The 20,131-nt window shown below is 35.6% G+C and overlaps 1 protein-coding gene across 4 annotated transcripts in view; it reads left to right on the forward strand.

Annotated features, from left to right (window-relative positions):
- Positions 1–19,699, forward strand: part of LOC591779 (phosphofurin acidic cluster sorting protein 2) — a 47,040-nt gene extending 27,341 nt beyond the window's left edge. For 2 of the 4 annotated variants that reach the window (XM_030999805.1, XM_030999808.1), the window contains exons 7-15: positions 110–216; positions 1,278–1,432; positions 2,774–2,884; positions 4,007–4,155; positions 4,496–4,547; positions 6,948–7,074; positions 7,859–8,094; positions 8,625–8,735; positions 11,380–19,699. In XM_030999805.1, the coding sequence (XP_030855665.1) occupies positions 110–216; positions 1,278–1,432; positions 2,774–2,884; positions 4,007–4,155; positions 4,496–4,547; positions 6,948–7,074; positions 7,859–8,094; positions 8,625–8,735; positions 11,380–11,498 (1,167 nt within the window). In that variant the 3' untranslated portion in view covers positions 11,499–19,699. The remainder of the gene's footprint in view (positions 1–109; positions 217–1,277; positions 1,433–2,773; positions 2,885–4,006; positions 4,156–4,495; positions 4,548–6,947; positions 7,075–7,858; positions 8,095–8,624; positions 8,736–11,379) is intronic. The other 2 variants (XM_030999807.1, XM_030999806.1) reach the window with 2 other exon arrangements.
- Positions 19,700–20,131: the final 432 nt, after the last annotated feature.

The raw sequence follows: 20,131 nt of genomic DNA on the forward strand, positions 1-20,131 counted from the left end.
ATGAGCCTGTAATCTTAAAACGAAGAGAATTTGTACAATTTTTCAACTGCTTCTATGAAACTGCAATTTACCATTGTTTGCTCCTCTTTTTTATCTGTATCATTTACAGTTCATTGCCCAGTGCTTACAAGGAACGAGGATAAGCATCGTTAAAACGGGTACAGCAGCAGACGTGGAAGCTACTATCCAGTTCATTGTACACAAAATACAAAAATTGTAAGTCTCCAAGGAAAACATTGTTGTAACTGTAAATTTGAAACTAGTGAATTTAGTGTTAGTATTGTGAACCATTATTGTTTTGTGGCATGAAATTTTGTAAAGGTAGACCTCTCGCAAAATTTGTGAAACTTTCATAGACAACAAAATAATTCAATGATGTTAAATTTTTATTTTCAAGATTCTATATATATCCAAAGTGTAAGATCCAAATTGATTCATGGGTATTTTATATTAAAAGGAAATTCATCATCTGCATCTCTTGTGATGAAAAATAACTGATTTAACAGAGTCATACCTTTTTTGACATTGGTTGTAATTCTCTGTTAAATCAAATTTGTAACCGATCAACACTTCACAAGGTTTTAAAAGTACTCTGACATTGTACAAAAACATAAATGTGCCAATCATTGAACACAGATTAAAAGTAATCATTATCCATTATGAGGAATATATTATGACCTTCATTCAAACTAGTCACAATTTCAATATCACCTTGGTCATATGCCAAGGTAGGTTTCATTCACAATGGCATGAGTCTATGAATGTCAAAACTCTTTTACTTGTTTAATTATAAAGTAGAAGTAGAAAGACAGTGATTTATAGTGCGTCATGCTGATCATTTCAACTGTATATTTATTCAGTAACATATATTTGACTCATTCTCAGAGTCTTTATGATGTTTGATGACACTTACACTGTATGAAATTAATATTCCTTTAATAGCTGTTCCAATGTAATGTGTGTATTGTTTATACTTTCATATGCTTTATAACCCCCCCCCCCCCAAAAAAAAAAAAAAAAAAAATGTCGGTGAGACATTATAGTTTGTACTTCAACCGATAGAAATAAAAAAAAAAATGATGATGATGATTATATTCTAAAGCATTGCCAAATTATACAAGATGCACCTATATCCTAGGAATTTTGCACATATATATATAAAACAAAATGTAATAAAATTGTTTAAGAGAAACTGAGTATTCAATCTTTACAAGGACTTTCATCAGAGCTGTTGACATGCTCAAACCATTTGTTGTCCTCATCTTTTGATCATGTAGCTGCAATCAGAATGCCAGAGTCTTGTCACCCATCAAGATCGGCGTCTGCGGGAGTGATAGCTACATTGGCTCCGTCCTCAAGCCCTACGTTGAGCAGTTCTCAGCCAAATCATCAGAATGGCTCAACTATGTCAAATTCTACATTGTCCCAACAGGTGAGTTATGATAATAATACTACAGCATTTATTATGCCCCATCAATCTAGTTAACTATTCTGAGGCACAGAGGGAGATTATTACCCTGGTTTTAACACGGCTGCCATTACGGCCCTCTAGCTTTTCAAGGAATTAATTCATTTACATCACCTGGGTTGAGTGTGGCAAATGTAGATCATTGTCTTGCCAAAGGACATTAGTGACGCGGCAGGACTCAAATGATAGACTGACGTGGCATTTGGGTGCAAACACAAATCAGGTCAAATAGTTTTTACAGAGCTCTTGATTATCTTGAGGATGCCAGCCAAGGATCTTTGATTGCTTTTAAAGGTTGCCAAACAATGCAGGACTTTCAGGTTGGCTGGCGGAATTTGATTTGGCCAATGGAACCTAGGCAAGGGCTAAATTTGTTAGCCCTTTTTTGCAATGAAAGAATTAAGAAATAATAATGAACAAAAAATTGGGGCCTATCATTGTGAATACATTTAAAAAGAGATACAGACAATTACGTTTTTGTGAGTAGTATTTTATTAGTTTTTATATATATGCAATCAGGTGTTAGATGTTAGGTGTTAGATGTTAGGTGTTAGTTGTTAGGTGTAAGGTGTTAAGTGTTATAGGTTAAAATTCTTTATTATGTTGCAAGGGACCAGCACAACACATGACTTAATTGTTCTTTCTTGTTGGTTCCTCATTCGTATATATATTTGTATTTTATGTTTATCTTTCAATATGTTATTTGTATGTTCTTTACTTATCCTAAAATATCAATGTTATAATCATTTATGTTTTTATATGACGAATGAAATAAAATAAAATGAAATGAAATAATAGATGTAGATGTCATCAAATATATGTGAAGCATTAAAATAGAGCTTCCTGGAAATATACATCTGCTGGCTGTGCCTCGTCTGTGCCTCGGTTGTGCCTTGGATAATATACCGTAGTAGAACTCTTCTTAGCAACTTTGTCTGTCTGGAAACAGCACTTCTTCATTATCCCTGAACATTTCCTTGTAAAGAACCATGTGAGAAGAGACCGGCAAGGACCTGTTTTAAAGATCGTTTTTCTGAAATAATTGTTCTTGTTTGAGTAAATGTTATATACGAGTCTGACCATGTTTGTCAGCTGTATGAAGATAATGAAAAAGCTAATGTTGTTGTATCGACCATTGTATCAACTTTTCACAGACATTTTTTAAACAAAACTCTGTGAGAAGAAAAAGTCCTTTTTGTGCTATCATTGAATTAATGATTATGTTGGTTATCAAAGATGTTAATAAGAAATTAAATGTCAGGGGGATTACAATTAATTTACATTTCTATACTGTTTTCTTTGCAGGTAACAACTCTGTGGCCAAATATCTGAGTTCAGTCGATACGAGATACAACTCATTATTCCAAGACTCCTTCTGGAAGGAAGTCTGGGAAAAATCAGAGAAAGAGGCTGCAGGTAAGGCTAATTTTTAACCATCTTTATATTTCAGCATTAAAGATAAAAAGGAAAAATGACCTGTTATAGCACTGTACTGAGGTCAAAGACTTAGAATCACAAGCAAAGTTAATTTGTACACACCCTCCTCCCCCCTTTCTCCCTCTGCCATTTTAGTGAAGTCACTGTCTATCCCATACCCCATGCTTGGATGTATATTGATCTTTCTTTTTCACTTTCTCTCTGTCATGAATTCCCTCTCTCTTTCCTTTTCTCCCCCCCCCCCTCCATCCCACACTTTTTCTCTCTCTGTCTCTTTCTTTTTATCTCTGTCTCTCTATCTCGATCTCTTTATCTTTGTTTTGCCCTCTGTCAGTTCCTTACTCTCTCTCTCCTTTTCTCATTTTCCTTTGTCTCTTGATCTCACTCTATTTATATAAATATATTCTCTTTATTTTGACGTTCATTTCTTCTTTACTGCAAATGACAGCCACTTCTAATTAATAGACTAATTAAATTCAATTTTAAGTACTTAATTTTTCATGGAATTGCCTGGGTGATTCATTGTCTGGGATTACGTAATCATTACCCCCTCCCCCTCTCAGCAGCTGTATTGAGTGGCCCCATGAAAGGATTGTATTTCTACATAGCTGCCAGCCACAAAATCGCTAATTGTCTTGTTTTTCAACCAAAACCATGTCAGACTTTTTCAATAGGAAGAGATTTGATTAATGTGCCGGTATGGTTGAACTGCAGTTAAGGGAAAAATAAATGAAACACAAATCTTATGCGAAAGAAATAATGAACAATAATAGAATATGGTTTGTTTTTTGTTTTTACATTATTAATATTATTCCTAACAATAACCCTATACCTGGAAACAAAAAGTATATCTGCTGATAACTGCCGACCAGAATGGCATTAACTCATATACATTTGCACAGAGGTAAGGCCCTTTTGTCTGTTGGGAGGTGATACATGAAATATAGAACCTTTCATAAACTTTAAGAATCTACAGCATATGTTCAACCAGCATTGTATTTTTTATCAATAAAGGTTGGAAAGCCTAAATATTGGAACTCTGGTCTCCATCATATTCCAAGTTATTAACAATAAGTTTGGCAACATTATTTCCTTTTGCAGGTGATAAGAGAGAGATAGCGAATCGTGTGGAGAAATATCTGTCTGGTGCTACCACGAGTCTTGGCTTGCCGATCGGAGAGGTGATGCTCACATGCAAATTAAGGGGATCTGATGATGAATCTTGCCAGAAATTTGTTCCATTCATTAGTGTAAGTATTTTTTAAAAATAATAATGAATGTGCTTTTATAAATGGAAAAGAAAATCACTCGCTAAAAATAATTTTTTGTGTGAATTCTGATAAATCTAGCAAGAGTCAATGTTTTGTACCGGTATGTCAAAAGTGCTGTATATTTTCCTGTCACATTAGGTGATCTAGATCAATATGAATTCTTAGATGATCCATTTTTTTTTTTAATGAGTTGATCGAAATTTGGAATTTTGCATTTTGTAACAAAATGTCAAACATGTCATTACATGATTCTGCTCCTTCTTAATTATGGAAATATAATTTTCATACAATGCTCATTTTGTTTATTTGTTTATTTCAGAATGTTTTAATTGGTCCTCCAAGTTCAGCATTAGGAGCAGTGGCCATAGCAGGTGAGAGCTTCAAACTATGATGGAATTTGACTTTGTTGATAGACGACTTGCGCATTTATTCAGTTCTCAAAATAAAAACGTTCCTTTTTTTGTTGTTGGTCAAACCCTAATACTGTCGGTTTGTGGCAAGCTAGTGTGATATTAAGATGCATTTACACATTTACCTATAGTGGTAGACAAGCAATCATTTGATTAGATATTGAAGTAGTACAACAAAATTTCATTAGCTTGCTACAACATAGGAAACTACCTATAATGAAGGTTTGTGTTCTATTGTCTTGTTTTGAAACATATATATTCATGTTCATCCAGTTCCTTGTTTCTAGAATGAATAAAAACAATTGATGTGCAAAGAAAGAGAGAAATCAATTTGTATAAAACAAACTTGGAGTAACAGTGTGTCAAAATGCACGTACACAGATTTGAGGTGGGAGGGAGGAAGGGTGTATAGAAGGACTTAAGCTCAAGCAATTGCTTGTAGAGTTGATGGATATATACACAGCTGTTCTCTGTCAGCTGTTTGAGTCCGTTCTCCTAAATAGAAGATGTCATCTGCCTCTGTTGTCCTTGTCACATGTACCCTTCACTGCCCCCCCCCACTGTTCCCTATCCCACACCCCACTACATACCCCACTCTACACCCCACTCCTATTACAGGTGCATACATCACATTTGGTCAGATGCCAACCCATCTCTTGCCCCCCCCCTCCAAAAGTGTATCTGAAACATTTGGGAAACCTTAATTACTCATGGTTACCTTGTTTCTCTGATTTGTTCCTCTTTCCTGCCCCCCCCCCCCCTCTGTCCAAACTTTAAGTGCACCTAAACATTTTGGATTCCAGCCCCCTACCACAACAACTGTTCAGCTTTATACACATGGTGCCTTAATACTCAACCCATAGCTATTCTAAGTTATACAATTGCAGCTTTGGAAAGCAGCCAATACTCACTCTGTTAATTAATCATGAACCTCAAAGGTCGCTTCACTTTTTCAGTTTAATATCTAAAGGACACTTTGATATTTATGACAATTCCTTGACTCTCTATAAAAAATAGCAGATAATTTGATGTTGCACGCCCAAATCTCTGAATCAAGAAGATTATCTCATATTATTGACTTCTACCTGAGAGATGTTATGACAAATCTACTCTAGAAAATTTCTTACGCTACTGATTTTAAAATTGATTTCATATCAGGTTTTTTTTCTTCATAGGATATGGTAATTAAACAGTCCTTACATTACCATGATGTATTGCTTTCCCTGATATTAGAGGGTTAAGTGAATTTCCTGAAATTCCCCGATATTAAATGATCTTCATGGGAATGGGGGGGGGGGGGGGGGGAGGGGGAAGGGAGGGGGAAAGGGAGGGGGAGGCCAATTCAAAAAATTCTATCAGCTAGTGCATGTGAAATACTGTGTTCATCTCATTGTACCATCTATCCCTTGCCATGTAGTGTATCCTCGCCTTAATTGTGCCAAATGAACAACGTATGGCATATGGATTGTTGTCTATCCACACAACACACACAACCACATTACTCACCAACAAAGTTCAACTTGATTGTGGTCAAGCAATTCTGAAGTCAGGTAGATTCTCAGAAAGGAGGAGGATGAAGAGTGTTTGCTGCAACCAGAGTGTTTGAAAGAATAAGAGAATAGAAACTAGCAAGCGGGATGTCAATCTTATCCATTTGGCATTGCTCCCAGTGTCTGCCAGATCTGAGCTTTTTAATAAGCAGCTGCCATTTGTGCATTATTGAACCCTCTTGAGCATCCATTGAAAAACTTAGCTCATATAGTCTCTCAACTATTGAAGGATTGTCAGTTATCCCCATATCAGGATCAGATTCAAAAACTGACATGTTCTGTTCAATCCAAGTCCTTGAATATAGATCACCCAAAATGCTTGCTTAAGTATAAATATAATGATGATAATTTTAGCCAAGGATGTCTGATATTGATTGTCATTATACATACTGAGAGCAAATGTATTAAATTATTGTGGTTATTAAAACCCCTATTATGAAGTGCACATACATTTACAGTATTCAGTAGAAATGTTAATGCCTATTTTTAGGTTGCTATTACAATAATCAAAACAAATAATTGTATTACATCACAGCCAGTTTGTTTGTTTGTATGCAGACTTTGTATTTAAGAGTATATATCAAAATTGATTGCAAGTACTTCAATTTAGTATGAAAAATTGTGATTGCCATTTTCTTTTATTTGTTAATAGTTGATTGGCAAGTAACTTTAGTTGAGATTAATGTCAAAGTTCACTCTTATACAACAAGACCCAAGTGCAATGTTCCAAAAGAAGTAGAACCCAACATGTGTGGCCTCTCATTTACAAGTGTTCATCATGTTTATGGTTTAATTGTTTACCGGTATACAGAGAGTGATGAATCTGCATCGGGTTATAGCCTGCTGTCCTCCAGTCCACCATCGTCTGCCAAGGAGAGGGTGGACGGGAGCACCCCACCCCCTAGCCCCGCTGTCAGTACTACCACCGTCCCACAGAGGTAAGTTATGGAACCACGCCCCACTCTATTAGTCTCGCGGTCAGAGCTTACCTCTTTGAGGGCAGGTTCAGAAAACACTTTGTCACTTTGACCACCTTGCATGAGAGATTAGTATGAGTGGAAAGGGAATTTCTGCTCCCTGAAGTGTCACTGTCCCACATAGGTAAGCTAGGGAATCCCCCCCCCCTCTCCCTCCCGTCCCCTTTGCAAATGCATATTGTTGGTACAACCACCTTCCCACTGGGTGAAGGGTAGGAAGGGGAATGCTCCGCCCCAAGCCCTGCCGTCCGTACTACCACCATCCTTCAGGGGAGGGCTAGAGAAACACACCCTACCCCCTCCCCTTGTCAATACGCATTGTCAGTACAGTCGGTGTAATCGGTATAAAGCCTCATAATTAGCCAGCAAGAACATGCCCATGTTGCACAGTTTTTCCTGACTTTCAAGAAGAAGCTGAATTTCCTGACATATATGTAACAACTACATGACCAACATACCTATAACACTTAAAAAAAAGCAAATTTTCTTTTGTCATTCACTTTAAAGCCACACTGCACTACTTATACATGTAGCTACTTTTGCCCTCTATATAGCGAACAATGCCTAATCGGTGCCTGTTGGTGCCTGTTGGTCCCCCATGATCCTCTTTTTCTTATGTTAATGAGATAACCACCTGTCAGTGACCTTGCAGGGAGGTCTAATTCCCCCTGGCCAAACTAGTACAGACGGGCTTTAAAATTTTAACATGATTTTATATTTTCTTCCATCCCTCCCTCCATCCGAGCAGCAGCAGCAGCAGCTCTGTCACCCCGACCAGTCCTCCCACGCCCAGTGGCCCCAGCGAGCTCCTGGACCTCCAGGTGGAGTACTGGCCCATGTCAGGGAGCAAGAAGGACAAGTCGTCCCTCAAGAGCGCGTTCCGCTCCCTCACAGTCTACCGTCTACCGTCCAGCAGCGAGGCACCCGCGGCGACCGCTGCCCTCTCCATGGTTGTCGTTACGAGGGAGAAGAACAAGAAAAGTAGGTTTACACCTTTCTAAAGTATGACAAATATACGGTTAACAACTAAATTATTCATACCCTTACCAACTTTTGTACTTTTTAAGTATGTTACAAATTGATTTATCCCAATTTATGTTTCTTTAGAATGTTACTCATTAAAATTAACATCTAATAGTATTTAACAAAGGCCTTAATTCAACCATGCTACATTTCATTCTTGAGTTACAAAACATTACTTTTTTGTTTGGGGGAGTAATTTTGCCCCCCCCCCCATCCCAAACTGCAGACATGAAGCAGTCATGATTTTTTTTTTGAAGCCATGTTTGCTGCAAGAAGCTGTACATGTACCATACTGCAAACTTCAGTGTTGTATCCATTATTTTGCAGAATACTTTTTTCGAAATTTAAATCACTTGGAAATTTAATGTCCCCAAAGTTTTTGGTTGTACAATAATTTTATTGTGTAAGTTGAGTAGCAGTAGGATTTGATTGACTTGATTGCAAGTGTAACTCGGTGTAATGTTTGTTTGATTTGTCTCCATTCTCAGCAGTGATGAGGATAGGGAAGAGAACTCCAGTCCCTGAGCTTAAGAGTCAAACGGTAGATGGTATCTACAGACTGGTGTGTACGTCAAGAACACAGGACTACTCACTTACAGGTAGGTAATGTTTACCCGAGAAATGGTCAAGACTGGTGCACAATTGTATGATTGTATTGTGTCATGCTTTTGGGGTTATATGAATCGTACTCTGGCGACAATTGATTTGATTTGATTTGATTTATTTATTTCTGTTTGATTTTCTTTTTCTTTTGCATTTTTACAAATATATAACAAACAAATATTGCAAATTTACACATGACAAAAGAATATATGTAGAATAAGGTAAGGCTGGGTGTAACTAATCGAGAACATCAAACAGGAGGGTTGACAAAATAAGCAAAGCTTGATAGTATGACTACCCTCAAAGGATACATAATAATACAAATATGGAGGAACAAAATATTGGTAAAAAGGGGAAAAGACAGAAAAAAGAAGAGAAAAGAAAGAGGGGATGCACATCAATATTCACAGACTTATGTGGTAGTTGGATTTCAAATTGATATATAAAGATTTTAAATAAGAAAAGAAATGCAAATTTGAATACTGAGTGGCCAACTTGGGATACAATAGAATGAGAAGACTCTCAAGGTTCGGACAGTAAGAATGTGAAAGTAAGATCAGCCAGCTGGTTTTAAACCTGGGCCTGCGAGTCAGAGCCTTGAAATGTTTGTATAGAAGACAGTGTTTATTCAGTATCCCAAGTAGGCCACTCTTTATTCATACGTGTATTCATACCAGGTCATGGAAGGTTATAATCAACGTTTAAATAAATGGAAGCAAAAAAAGTAAACAGTACAGAAAATTATCGAGTTTTGTAACGATGGGTAAACGAGGAGAATTTATTTTGTTGATGGATTTAAAGATAATGAGCAATAAGAAATCTTTTCACCGCTCTTTTAAAGGATAGCATTGTATTCATCGTTTTTATTTCAGGGGGTAGTGCATTCCAGGTATCAGGGCCAGAATGTCTAATTGAGTTTTGAGCTAAGGCTGTTTTGGCGTTAAATAGGTGATAGTCATTGGAATGCCTGGTTGGGTAGGAATGAAAATTAAAATTATGTTGGAATAAAATGACTAGTGATGGGGGAAGATTGCCGGATTTAAGTCGAAACATGAACACAGATTTCTGCATGTAGTGTATATCACTTATTTTTAGAGTTTTTAATGTGGCAAATAAAGGGTCAGTGTGGTCGCGATAACCTGCATCGGTACAAACTCGAATTGCTTTTTTCTGTAACAGTAATATACGATTAGTATTGCACTTATGAGTAGCCCATATGATATTGCAGTAAGAAATATATGGTAAAACCAGTGTATTATATAGCATACTAAGCACATGTGTTGGCAAAAAGTATTTTAGCTTAAATAGTATACCAATATTGCGAGAAATAGGGGTAGAGATATAATTCACATGATCATTCCAGTTACATTTTTCATTTATATATACACCTAAGAATTTCGTTGATGACTTTTTTTCTATTGGAACATTATCGACAAGCAGCTCAAAGTTATAAATATTGTGATTTCTTGAGTTTCTAAAGTGAATAAAATTGGTCTTCTTTAGGTTCAATGATAATATGTTGCTTTTGAACCATTTCGATAACTTAGGTAATTCAGTGTTCATGGTTGCGATCATCGAATTTAAATCGGAATGTGAATAAAATACATTTGTATCATCGGCAAATAATATATACTGTAGAATTGGTGAAACATTAGAAATATCGTTGACATATATCAAAAATAATAGTGGCCCAAGTATGGAGCCTTCCGGAACTCCACATTTAATAGATGATACGTTAGAAGAAACTGAATTGAATAAAGTATATTGTTTTCTTGATGACAAGTAATTTTCGAACCAATCAAGTGCTTTACCTCGTACACCGTAATGCTTTAATTTATACAATAATATAGTGTGATCAAGAGTATCAAATGCCTTGCTGAGATCCATGAATATGCCTATGACATGTTTATGATCAGCCAAGGCATTTAATACTCTATCGAATAGTTGGAGTAGTGCTAAATCAGTTGAATGGAACTTCCTGAAACCGAACTGATCTGGGTTCAGCGAGTCGTTTTGAGTTAAAAATTTATATAATCTGTTGTAAACAATTCTTTCGAGGATTTTAGAGAAACTTGGTAATATGGATATTGGTCGATAGTTCGACATAGAAGAGGGGTCATTTTTTTTATAGATTGGTATGACTTTATGATTGATGGTAAATCTCCTTCACTTACCAAATTCCTAACTTTAATCATTGACCAAACATATACAGAAACCTTTCCCTCGTCATACACTAAAACTAAAATTCAATGGCAACCCTAACCCTCTATTCTGACACCCAGAGATATTGTCGCCAGATTAAGATTTTGTAGTCACTGTGTAATAATTGATGTTAAGGAATGGACTCAAGGTTGATACGGATTACAGTGAGCAAATTGTGCAAGGAGTAAAATGTTCCTCAAAAATTGAAAATTTAGATTTAAAAAAGAAGATTCATGCAAAATTTGTGTAATGTCTTTCACATTAAACAACAATAATCATTGATACTTGTGTAAATTTCCAAAAACAAGCTTCTCACCAATTTTAAGAAGATCCAAACACGATTAAATTAAGTTACCATAAAATCTGCTTTCTCTCCTTCATATTCACATCCATCTCATCAAGTCTGACAAAGTTCTCTCCACTCTCCATTCCCCATAGTAACCATCGATGGCAACGAGTTATCCAGGGTGAAGTTTTTCCAGTTGTCGGCGCAATGGCAGACGCATGTGAAGCTGTTTCCCGTCGCTCTCTTCGGCCATGTTGAAGCACCTTGCTAGGTAGAGGGCGCCAGACGACGTACAGCCGCAGGATGGCTGGCTGGAGGAGGACAATCAATGCATGCTGCTCTGCAGGTCACATGTCTAACGGATGCTGTGCACTTTGGCAATCAGGATAGCTATTTATTGTGAAGACCATCAGGTTGAGGAATTAACAAAATCGTTTTACCGTTTTGATGATAGAGAATTTTTATGAGGATTAATTATCGCTCTCTTTAGGGTGTCAGTGAGGTTGCTATAGCTACGCAAGCTTTGAGACAAGTTAAGATTGTGGTGATGGAATGGTAATTTAAATTATCTGTTTCTTGGGAGACTGCTTAGCTTCATGCCATGTCAATCATTACATCTCAGTCTTACCTCAAGATATTTGCCCGAATGCCAGCAGATTGCTTTTTTGAGAAGTATTGAGATATGTAAAAGAACGGATTATACTTAATACTGTGGTTAATAGAATGTTCTGTGTAATCTTTAGAGAGTTATGTTTTACAATTGATCTTTTGAAATGATATGTTTGATAACAAATAAAATGGCTCACAGTCATATTCTAGGACAGGTGACAGAATGGGCGGTTAGCAGTTTGGTAGCTTCTTCAGTGGCTTCTTCAGATCTTCCTGTAGCATAGGTTTACGGAAAGTCCATTGGATATCCCGTTTATCAGATGCTGCAATGTGGAATATAATCAAGACAGCTACTTGATCTAGAGGGAAGTGGTATGTTACATGTTTCGAGCCACCAGTTGTCCCAACAAGTTGTTTGCTACCACATAAACTGCTGCCAACACTCACCAAGTTCAGACAACCTTGCCGATCCTGTCCTACAACATCAGTATTATGTTTCCATCAATCCTCTTACTCCTAGTTGAGGAGGAAGAATTGCAATCACTTTTTTTGTTGTAATTTTCTTCATTTTTGATTAGCAGAGATGTTTGTTACCGGTACTTTCTTTTATAAGAGGTGCATATATTAATTGATCTGTTTGAACTTTGGTGCTAAGCTTGGCTCATTTTGACGTACTGTGTTTCAACATTGAGCCCTTTTATGACAGCTGGTTAAAGAACAGGTTTCTATCTTGACATTGAGAGGGATGTGCATCGGCGTTGTCTGTGGCATGATACTGTATGAAACTAACTTTTAAAGGGCCATTTTAAGTGCTCAAAAATGTTGCCAGCATCATTGTACTGATTAAAAAGTTTTTGTATTTTGTATTATGCTTGTTGAAATTTGTTCAAGATGCATGCATTGTGTGTTTTTGCTTTGAGGAAAAGGGAATTTTTTCTTCCTTTGCTAATGGATGTTCAAGGTTGAAAGTTCGAAGTTCATATGTGCAGTCGAAGATAAAGAGGCTGGATGGACAACAGACTGAGATTAATTTGATGTAAATAAGTCTTATGATAGCTGTCTTTAGAATGTGTATGTGTGAAATTACCCTTTTTTTCCCTATTTTCTTTCCTTAACAATAGTAATGCTTTTAAAGCCAATCGACTGTTGAACAGTCTTCCTAATATAAAAAATAATTTGGTTCCCTCTGCTTCATTTCTCTTTTTCCTACATAGCTTTGGTGAATCATAACATGAAGAAAGTATTTGGTTTCGGTTGAGAATCAGAGAAATGTTGATCACAGGAGCAGTGCCCAGTAAAACCCTTGCTATCTGTTATATCAGTGTGATGTTACAAAAACACCTGGAGTGCGGTATAACACACACAAATTCTTTTGTTTGCAACCAACTATAAAATGACAATCAAATACTGATCACAAACGATGATTGTGATGCACTTGCTTCTGTATATTTATTAGTGCATGTACATACCTCGTGAAAAATGAAATTATTAAATGTCTTTGCCATATTGTAAATGGGGCATTAGGTTCTCTCAGAATGCAGCTTTTTGTCAAAGATGAATCTCTAAATTGGCAACTAAGGCAATCGAGTTGATTTTTTAATGCATTTTTCTGTCCAAGATGTCTTGTTCGTTACGATCAACTTTCCAAACTCCTTTCCCTTTCTGTGAAATCTATCATCTGGTATGAAGCTTTAGCAACGAGAGGAGCGTTGATTTCCATGGCTGCCGAAGGCCTTCATTTGTGCAATATATGATGATGAATTTTGACCCCAAATACTGAAGAAATAATTTGTAGAATTGTGTCCCCATTGCTGCAGCTTGAATTGTGTCATGTCTTGTTTTTTTAATTGATTGCAGTTTGTCAATCAGCTTGCTAATTTTAAAAATGTTATTTCTGGAATTTCTGTGAAATGCATGAACTTTTAGAACAAGAGTGCACCATTTCGCCCTTTCACTAGTTGAAAAGCCAAAGGTTAATGCGTGAATTTAACAGTAATGATTCAAAATAATATAAAATGTTAATGCTACTTATGCTATTTCTGGAATGTGTGAATGAATTACATGTAATGATAGTAGACGTCTTTTCTTCTCCATGTCAATTTATGAAGTCCAAATTGTGGGCATCCATAGCACTAAGGAAGAACAGTAGAAATTCATTAAATATAGGGTTATTTCTTGGACGGTGTTAGTAACTTATACATGCTTTTAAAAGAACATTTCAGATCATTAATATGCAAAAAAGGGCTGCAGATTCTAATGCCAAAGTTTGAAAGAATAACAATGAAAAACAATGAGAAAAATACATTTGAGTTCATCATGCCTCGATTTTATGAATGAAGTACACATAGGTTAAGAACATTTCATCTGCTATTTTGACATCTCAATCAAATTCCTCAGTCAGTCCGACAATTAGACTTCAAAGCAACTTCAAACTATCTGATTCTTGGCCTTCCGAGGAATTTTTATTTCATCTTGAGTCTGTCTTTTGTCGGTCTGACCCATGTTTAGAGTTTAAAAAACCCACCCCTCATTCCCACTGCTATTATCCAGATCCCATACCGTCTGCAAACCGAACCAATTCTTGGCCAGTTGGGTAACATAAATTTTTGTTCGGGCTGTTGTCGGTGTGGCATCGGTGTGGCGTCGGTGTGTCCGGGATACATGAACACGCTAAATGTATTCAATAAAAACAGATTCCAGGCACAAAAGAAAACGGCGGTATTTGAAAAAATAGGGTAAGTTCTTCTCTAAACGAATGAAGAGCTTTTTTTGTTTCATCAGGGGCCAAGAATTGAAGATTATACCCACATTGTTTGATAAAGCAGTTTTAAATATTACAAAAGCAAAAAAAATATCTATATTTTGAATCAAATCAACATATGTAAGCATCAATCTTTTTGTATTTATCTCAAACTTTAAAGACGATTCTATTTTGTTCCTGATATATTGGGATCTATTTAGGCCTTTGAAGGTTCCTTTCTAATAACTAAATTTAATTCTAATCTATCAAGCAAAATGGGGGAAAAGAGACATTATGCCTTTGCAGAGTAAAATATATATTCCCTTGCACATTAACAATCCTATGCATAACATTTACCAAGCAAACTCTAGAATGTACTTGTATTTCGTCCATTTATGTTCAATAGACAGCAACAGTATTCATATAGCTTTGGAATGCATAGAAACATTTGCCCAGGCTGTTGGCACTGATTTCCGTCTAATCCCTATTTCTGGAAACGTGGGCTTATGAGGCTGATAAGGAAAGCGCGACAATCATCTCATGATTTGTTGTTGTTATTGTTTTGTATGAGTTAAATTATGTACAGTAAACAAAGTGTGCTTCATGAATTTGTGTTTTATGAGCTATCCCATAATAAGGTTTGTTCACATATGGCAAAGAAACATCGTGATTGGTACTGTCTGCATTGCCCATTCAAAGTACACACAGAATCGGTGTTTGTACGTGCTAGCGCTATGTGTTGTAAAGAGAAAATGGCAATGATGAAAGTGGTATACTCCCATGGGAAATTGCGTGATATGTGAATGCACCCTTACAGATTTCGCCAGAATATTTCCTTTCCTGACAATCTCTATGAAAATGACAATAAACAGAAAAAGAATCTCAACACTGCTTGTGATTATAAACCCCTACAATGGCATGTAGTGGGAGTTCTCCAACAGATAATAGATCCAAGGATGCAGTTAATTGGTGCTATGATTTCTCAAATGCTTGTTGATGCATATATATATATCTTTATATAAGAATGTGTGTCGAAGTGGTTAACCATTTCCCAGAGAAGTACAATTCAAAATGGCTTTTCTTCTCTCTAACCTCATCAAATCTCATTGATTGCCATGAAAATCATGAACTCGACAACTCATGGAGCAAGGTCTATTTTTATTGCTTTTAAATTTTGGTCGGTTTTTGTTGTCAACATAGACTATTTAGCTCTTCCTATTTAAGTCATTAATGATATCTGTTTGTTGCACTGTTTTTTATTGTGTTAAACCAATATAAAGATTGTTTATCATTTTGAATGCTATGCAATTTGATTTGTACCCATTTTTTAATGCATACAATGCTTAGTATTTATTTATTTTTTGGTTAAATTACGACATGCTCTTTTTTAAACTTTGCATTTAAACATGTGTTTGAGATGCATCAGTGCATATATTGAGCCACTTGGTTTTATGATGCTCATTTAATTGATCAGTATCTTGGAGAAGGAGATGTAAAATGTTTGTAAATAATCAATTCTGCTGAAAAGTATAATCCTTGTAGGTATGTATATTCTATTGTCTTTACATTTTGATCAAAAAAGCATTTTAAGAAAGTAATATGATGTTGTGCTTGTAAGATTGAATAGAGTTTTTGCATATATCAATGCAGCATGTCTATTAAGGATGTCACTGTACATATTCCTGTGCATCATGCAAGTATAAGTGATAGTATATATTAATGATCAAAGTGTAAATAGCAAACATATATATTTTTTTCGTTATTGTTATTTATCATCATTTTGATATATATGTTGAAAGTGGCTGATGTTTTGTATTTTCGCCATCCATGACTGTTATGTTAATTGTCCTCCTATAATATGTTCAGATTTGTATTGATCAGATTAACAGTAATTCGAATTTGAAAGTTCTTGATAAGCTGGACTTCCAACGGTAAAAAAGATGAGTTCTATTTTGTAGCTTTAATAAATAACAGGAGAGAGTTGTGAAATCAGTTGGGAATGTTTGTCGGTGATAGTGCATACAATGTATCAGAGCTTGTGGATTACTTTAAATATACTAATAATCATAATAATATTCTGTTCTTTTTCGTAGTTCATAACCCCTTTGCAATGGAAGGAACCATAAAGCCCATATTAAAAAAAATGTAAACAAAGAAAAGGCCCCCCAAAGCAGGAATGAAAGCAAACATAATGATCCAAATGGAAGCAATGGAATTAAACCTGAGTCTCATATCAACAATAAAAGCAAACATAGACCCATATCTAGATCATTAAAGCAAACATGAGACTTCAATAACAGCTATAAAAATCAAACATAAGGCCCCCATAGTAGCAATGAAAGCAAACATGAAGCCCCCATATTAGCAGTGGAACAAACATGAGGCAACAAGATATTGGAGCAAACCTACGACCCTTGTAGGAGGAACAGTAGCAAACCATGAATCCCTCATAAAGAGCATTGAAAATTAGCTTTAAAGAATCCCCCACCACAAGCTCAATACAAGTATGCACTGTATGCACTGGTTATCAGTCAACTCTCCTTGTCAAAAAGTGACCAAGAGATTTTGTCTTCCCACATTGTTCTATAGCTTGCCATGTATATATCTGTTAGGTATTATTTCTTTCTTTCTCTCTCCACCTCTCTTTGTGTATCAATTTTTCCAAGAGGACCAACTCGGATCATTTAACCCTGTGGAAAATGATAGCCAACAATTTGGAACTCCTTTAAATAGTAAATCACATTTTCATAACAGGGGTACTTTGATCTTGATGTCTTTGTGAGTCGAGCCAATTTGAAGTGGACATGTGAAGACTTCACATGGTTGTAGGGATTGATTTTTCTCCAAATACTGTTCAAATTACCTATCAACATCCATGTAACGGAAAAAGATTATAATTATTTCATACATTTTTTTCATTTGGGTGAAAAGAGCTGTGTCAAAGTTTTAAAATCTATTTCTCTTTTTATCCTAACAACTCAGCTTGTTATATTACATCATCAGAAAGCCATTTCATTGTTTATACATTTTATGCCAATATTCATCAAACTTGTCAATTTCAATTTTCAATCTCAATTGATTTCTATTATGAGAATTATGCTGGCTTTATGTATGTTTTGTATCATGTATTCTATCGTGTGTCGATATTTCTATTTGGAAATGGTCATGTTATTTTAAAATTGAATCATTCATATTAAGCTCCTACATGGTGAAACTGAGCAACTCAAGGGGCCTGTTCGTGAATGTGTCATAGGATTTTTTTGTTCCTTTTGTTTTTTTTAATGCTTGAGTAGGGGGAACTTTCTTATGTTATTATGATGCTGGCCATCAAATTTATACCGTATTTATGTTCCCCCACCCGCTTCAAAGGTGCTGGGAAGCATTGCCCCGAGCATGTATTTGTAAGTTCCCCCCCCCCCCCATGCCATTCTGCTGAACCAATTGACTAAACTTTGCAAAAAGATTATTTTGTATGATTACATTGTATACAGGCCATCAGTAGGAAACCCTCAGAAGTCGTAAAGATTGGAAGAAAGGATAAAATACCTTCATAATGTTTTGTGTCCAATGAAGATCTGAGGATGGACTTTGTAATAAGTGTGACATTCTTGTTTAATTGTAGGAAAGCTTTAATTTTCTTTTCAAGAATAATGCAGGATTACAATCTTCCTCTATATCTGTCTACTCAAGGTTTACAATGATATACACAGCATACTGGTATAGATTTAATACTACCGATTCTCTCCAGTATACATACAATTGCCCATTGTAGCATTTTCATACTGCCACAGTCTTATAATGGGAAACAGATTTGTAATATAAATTTTTTCACTATCAATATTTTTAACATTCAGAAAGAGAATCCTTAAATTAATGGGTATGACAATTTTGATAGGTGTCCTTAGGTTGATCAACAAATTCACAGTACCCACTCCATGAGATTAACATAAACTTATGATATCAAGAATTCCTTTTTTATGTCTCTTAGAGGCTGATTACAAAGGACAGGCTTGTGTGGAAAAAGGAAAGGAATGGATTTAATCCACCAAACAATTTTGGCTTGAAAGCCTGGAATGCACTCATTACTACTCGACTCCAGCATGCAGTTGAATTGTGCTCATGCACGTAATAGTTTCTCCTTCACATTAAGAATGTTGTAAAATATTGTATTCTATTATCTGGAGAATAAAAATAAAGAGTCTTGTTAATATTTTCTTTATAGAATGTCTACTCATATCAACTGTACCAAGGGCATAATTTAAAGAGGCTTTTTAAAAAAATAAGAGGGGCGTATAAGGCATGGGAATTAGCTCCTTGGTTATCTTTTTTTCCCCTTCCATTTTTGAAGTCTGAATATTAGTTTTGTTTCTATTGAGATTCCTTCCACTATTCCAATAATCATTAACCAATAATTGTTAGTTATTCCTTGTTCTGTACACTTCAATCTATACAAAGAGAATCTATAAATGCTCAACTATGAACATTTTTTAATTGAATCACTTTTTAAATTGTTTTATTCAAATGTTGATATACCGTAACAACTTTTTCACAATTTGCCAATGGTATGGTGCTAGATCAGACTTTTTGAGGGTGATGTTTTAAAACTCCACCCATACTGATCTGTCAAAGAGAAAAACGTTATGTCAATTTTTCGTCATTCATCTTAAATGAATTTGTATCTAAATGTGTGAATTTTCATTAGGATATGATAAAATTGGATGTTTAAATTCAGGAAAAGAGATCAGAAAATGTTATTCAAATTTTATGGGCAACGATGTAGTTGTGCATGTGTCACAACTATCTCTCAACTACTGGCTATGGTAACACAGAGCTATGCCCTCATTTTATTCAGTAGACGGTAAATTATGTTAATGACAAAAGGATTTATTCCTATTCACAGTAAATAATAAAGGTTATGAGTCACTTATCTTATGGAGCATAAGATTCTGTTAATATTGGAAAGTGAGGCTGATTGTACGTTACTGAAGTTGGCCAAAAATTTGTTTTAAAAGAGGCGAATCATAGAGTGTTATTCAGCTACTAACATCCAGTGCTTATGGTTTGAATTATTCATCATAATTGCATTATAATAAAGTGAAAAATAAATGAATATGAAATTGCAACCCGCTGTACATCTTGTTTCATTAACATTATCTTTTGTTTTGAGTGTTAAAAAAGAAATATGATACTGTAATCAATGCTCTGAATGTTCATCACCATCATTGTAATCATTAAATCATCATACACATTATCATTATTAATCATTTTATCATCATCATCACCATCTTCATCATAATTATCAATACCATTGACGTACCATCGACTATCAAAATCATGGTCATCACTGTTATACCTAACGGTATCATTTCAGAATTTTGAGTGTTGAATGAGAAGAGATGTGTCATGCTTGCTATATAAATTACCAGGTTTAATGTGGATTTCAGTGGTATATAGATCAAGCAGGTTCTGACAGGGGGGAGTGGGGGGAGATGAGGCAAGATCAGGGCTGTCTGGGTATTTTTTGGATGTTTGGCTATAAATTTTTCTGATGAGCA

This window comes from Strongylocentrotus purpuratus, unplaced genomic scaffold (genome assembly GCF_000002235.5).
Source record: "Strongylocentrotus purpuratus isolate Spur 01 unplaced genomic scaffold, Spur_5.0 spur5_scaffold_5, whole genome shotgun sequence".
NCBI lineage: Eukaryota > Metazoa > Echinodermata > Echinoidea > Camarodonta > Strongylocentrotidae > Strongylocentrotus > Strongylocentrotus purpuratus.